We start from the raw sequence: 454 nt of genomic DNA, 5'->3' as shown, positions 1-454 counted from the left end.
CACGTAAATAAACTTACAAGATCGCAGTACAGCCGTTATGATTTAAAAATTAGTTACGGAAATACTAATTCGAAGTCGGGGCTCCATCATCGCATTCGCAAGGTTAGCGGTAATGGGGGCAACCCCACCCAGACCCTGCCTTCTCCCCTTCCAGAGCGGCCTGTACAACAAATGGGTAGAAGACCTCATCGAGAAAGCAAGGCGAGAGAGCAGCAGGAAGCAAGAACAGCAGAAGAAGAACGACCAAGGGACGGAACACCTCGAGGACGGACCCAGGGCACTTACCGTGAGGCATATGCAAGGGCCTCTCATGCTTCTGGGCTTCGGCTTAGGAACAGCTGCGCTTATCTTCCTCGCCGAGTTTAGTCTCCACTGGAGGTTCCTCTGCGCCCTTCGGCAGACGTAGGGGCGTAGCTTCGTGGTTTTGCCTGTCGAGTAGTTCGTTTTGTGCTGT

At 52.9% G+C, this 454-nt stretch overlaps 1 protein-coding gene across 1 annotated transcript in view; it reads left to right on the top strand.

Annotated features, from left to right (window-relative positions):
* The window catches only part of LOC119592274, a 12,942-nt gene extending 12,536 nt beyond the window's left edge, over positions 1 to 406 (top strand). The window contains exon 9 of the mRNA XM_037941104.1: positions 155 to 406. Within this exon, the coding sequence (XP_037797032.1) occupies positions 155 to 406 (252 nt within the window). The remainder of the gene's footprint in view (positions 1 to 154) is intronic.
* The last annotated feature ends 48 nt before the right edge of the window (positions 407 to 454 follow it).

The sequence above is a fragment of the Penaeus monodon genome, chromosome 30, assembly GCF_015228065.2.
Source record: "Penaeus monodon isolate SGIC_2016 chromosome 30, NSTDA_Pmon_1, whole genome shotgun sequence".
NCBI classification, from domain to species: Eukaryota; Metazoa; Arthropoda; class Malacostraca; order Decapoda; family Penaeidae; genus Penaeus; species Penaeus monodon.
This window is presented reverse-complemented; position numbering and strand designations above follow the sequence as displayed.